Here is a 3,571-nt window from a genome sequence, read left to right as displayed (position 1 = left end):
AGTCAACAAACCTCGTCGCAATCACAAGCTCTCCCTTGCGACCTTCATAGAAACCAACCTCACCAAGGTCGCCAGCAAATATGTTGACAAAGAACGGCACGATGTACTCCATACTATTGACACTTCTGACATGAATGAAGAAGCAAATGAGATAGACAGACTTGGAAACAAAACTGAGGAAGCAGAAGAGACAGAACTTGTGGAAAGTGAACAAAGCCGAGAAATATTGATAAAAAAAGAGGACACAATAATTCCAGAAAGTAAACAAGAAATACAAATACTAGATGAGAAAAACTCAAAGGAAAATACTCATGATCATACAATCACAGTTCAAAGCCTTGCCCCTGAAAGCCTTGAAAAACAATTCGAAGGACAAAAACATTCTGAAAATGCAGGAAAAGAAAAAGGAACTCCAGTTGACAAAACACTAACTCTATCAAATGATAAAAGAATAGATGTATCAAACTTTGTACAAAGTGAAGAAAATAAAACATTAGGTCTGGAAAACAATTTGGAATGCGAAAGACTTTCGGATGAGCTGGTAGAAGACATGGAAAGAAATAAGAGAAAAGTTGTTGAGACTCTGTGCTCTGGTGAGATAGGAACATTCAGAAAATACAGGAAAAGGAGGTCCAGTTGATAAAACACTAACTCTATCAAATGATAAAGGAATAGATGTATCAAACTTTGTACAAAGTGAAGAAAATAAAACATTAGGTCTGAAAAACAATTTGGAATGCGAAAGACTTTCGGATGAGCTGGTAGAAGACATGGAAAGAAATAAGAGAAAAGTTGATGAGACTCTGTGCTCTGGTGAGATCGGATGAGCTGGTAGAAGACATGGAAAGAAATAAGAGAAAAGTTGATGAGACTCTGTGCTCTGGTGAGACAGGAGGAAAGCAAAGAAAGAGATTGAGTGAAAATGCGAATGGCAATAACAAACATAAAGGCACTGAACCTACTAACAACGAAATCCTTGAAAAGGACTCCAACAAAACGAAATCGGACGAAAAAGACGGAAATCAAGATAGCCCTCCCAAAACCTCATACAGCAAGTTCATTGACAAACCCAACTATTTGCTAAGAAAGCTGGGGCTGCACTTTGGGAGTGCAGCCGGTCAGTCGGGCCAAAAAGAGCCGTTCTTCAAACGTCAAGACTTGAAGCTGTTCGTGAGCAAAAGTCAAGATAGCCCTCCCAAAACCTCATACAGCAAGTTCATTGACAAACCCAACTATTTGCTAAGAAAGCTGGGGCTGCACTTTGGGAGTGCAGCCGGTCAGTCGGGCCAAAAAGAGCCGTTCTTCAAACGTCAAGACTTGAAGCTGTTCGTGAGCAAAAGCAAATTCAAAACGCTGAACCACCGACTGAAAATTGACACCCAAGATAATTTGGAGGGTGATGAAGGAAGCGAGGATGAAGAAGAACAAGAGGAAGACGAAGAAGAAGGAGAAGAGAACGAATTAGAAGATGGGGAAGAAGGAGAAGAAGAGGAAAATTGACACCCAAGATAATTTGGAGGGTGATGAAGGAAGCGAGGATGAAGAAGAACAAGAGGAAGACGAAGAAGAAGGAGAAGAGGACGAATTAGAATATGAGGAAGAAGGAGAAAAACCAAGATAATTTGGAGGGTGATGAAGGAAGCGAGGATGAAGAAGAACAAGAGGAAGACGAAGAAGAAGGAGAAGAGAACGAATTAGAATATGAGGAAGAAGGAGAAGAAGAAAAGCAAGAAAATGAAGAAGTAAAAGAAGAATATAAAGAACTCATCCCTAAAAATGCCCAAAACAAACCACTCAACAAGCATACCTACTTTAAGTTCAGTGACGACGAAAGTGATGAAACCACTCAGAAAACAAACAAAGAAAACAACAAAATCCAAAAAGAAAATATTATCAATGGAGTTGTGCACTTTTTCGGCAGTGCCAAAGAAGGTCTAGTTGAAAACATTGGCAATGTGGCCAAAGAAGACTATCCTTTTGACAGTGTAGATAAAACAGTACTTGCCAATGCATCTGATAAACAACCAAAAGCTCTTCAAAATACAAAAGAAGGATCTGCAAGTGATGAAACAAACAAAGAAAACAACAAAATCCAAAAAGAAAACATTATCAATGGAGTTGTCCACTTTTTCGGCAGTGCCAAAGAAAGTCTAGTTGAAAACATTGGCAATGTGACCAAAGAAGACTATCCTTTGGACAGTGTAGATAAAACAGTACTTGCCAATGCGTCTGATAAACAACCAAAAGCTCTTCAAAATACAAAAGAAGGATCTGCAAAAGACAAAGGAAACAAAACCGATGAGGGCATTGAAGGAAAAACTACAAATGATGAAATCTTCAGTGAATTTGGAGATGAAGGTGAAGAATTAGATTCTTTGAATGACGAAGGTCCAGACGAAACGAAAATTATCAAAAGTTCCCACTTGGAAACAAGTCCAAAAGAAATAAATGATACCTGCAGCCAAAACGAAACCCCAACAAAAAATGAAACCTTCAAAGAAACCCCCCTAAACACACTTCCCAGCGAATTTGGCTCTCAGCGAAAGAAGAAGAGAAGGAGAAAGAAAAGGTCATTTGAGTTAAGCTACCAGGAGGATTTGGGTGACCTAGAGAACGTTCCTGAGGAGATCCGGGCCAATCCGTATTTGAACAAGTACTATCAGCAAAGATATCTGTACTGGTCGCGATATGACGAAGGCATACTTATGGATGAAGGTAAGATTCTTGGATTTTCAGCTCTTTTTACTTTTTTTTTGTTTTAATTCTATTGAATTGACACAAGCCTGGTAACTTCTCCCTCTTTTCACATCACTTATTAACCCGAATCTTATTCTACCTCTTCCTCTCTTTCCCTCGATTTTTCCTTCCATCATTCTTCTCTGGAGACAATATAATTTGTAATATCAATATATAATTTGAAAATTTGACCACAATAATCGTAGTAGCCTCCTGCTGGAGTAAAGGGACTTTTCAGTCCTATGCGACTGTGTATGCGACGATTCCCGCCCTGTCCTATTGTTATTACTAAGCATAAGCACAGCACTAGAATCCAGTGATACATACCTAGCCAGTAAGTCCAATGGTACAGAACCTCAGATACCCAGTGGTACTTGGATCCCAGAACTATCTGGTTCTGGTTATATGCTTTAGTACTTTCAGACTGTTTAGGTGTTTAGTCTTGGTTCGACTCTCGTCACGCGTACTTCACGTGATTTTACTCGTGAGTGGCGGACTATTTTTTGAAAAAATAAAATCGTAAAAATATTTTTAAATTTTACAATTTTTGTTATTTTTAGCTAAAACCCCTCTTTTTTATTTTCTTAGAAGAAATTATTTCAAGGTATTTTTATTAATTTTTACTTCCATTTTCTTACGACTGGTTTCTTGGTGTTAACAATTTTTCCCCAACTTTTGGATCGTGTTTCTTTTCGAGGTCTTTTTTTTCTCGTGTGGATTTTCTGGATTTTGCCGAATTCTGGATTCTGTCTTGAGAGAGGATAGGTTTGTGTCATCCCTGAGAATTTCATTTGGATTTTTGCAAGATCGGCATCCGAGGTGAGCTTTTGCATGA

At 38.5% G+C, this 3,571-nt stretch overlaps 1 protein-coding gene across 1 annotated transcript; it reads left to right on the top strand.

Annotated features, from left to right (window-relative positions):
- Positions 1–6: 6 nt before the first annotated feature.
- LOC108254029 (glutamic acid-rich protein-like) lies at positions 7–2,715 on the top strand (the record flags this gene model as incomplete). The annotated part of the gene is made up of 4 exons (XM_017448974.2): positions 7–602; positions 893–1,396; positions 1,618–1,874; positions 2,091–2,715. Coding segments are annotated over exons 1-4 (1,858 nt in total), but the record flags the coding sequence as incomplete, so codon positions are not given.
- Positions 2,716–3,571: the final 856 nt, after the last annotated feature.

Source organism: Diaphorina citri, unplaced genomic scaffold (assembly GCF_000475195.1).
Source record: "Diaphorina citri unplaced genomic scaffold, Diaci psyllid genome assembly version 1.1 scaffold7256, whole genome shotgun sequence".
NCBI classification, from domain to species: domain Eukaryota; kingdom Metazoa; phylum Arthropoda; class Insecta; order Hemiptera; family Psyllidae; genus Diaphorina; species Diaphorina citri.
Note: the sequence above shows the minus strand (reverse complement) of the source record. Positions and strands in the feature narration are given on the sequence as shown.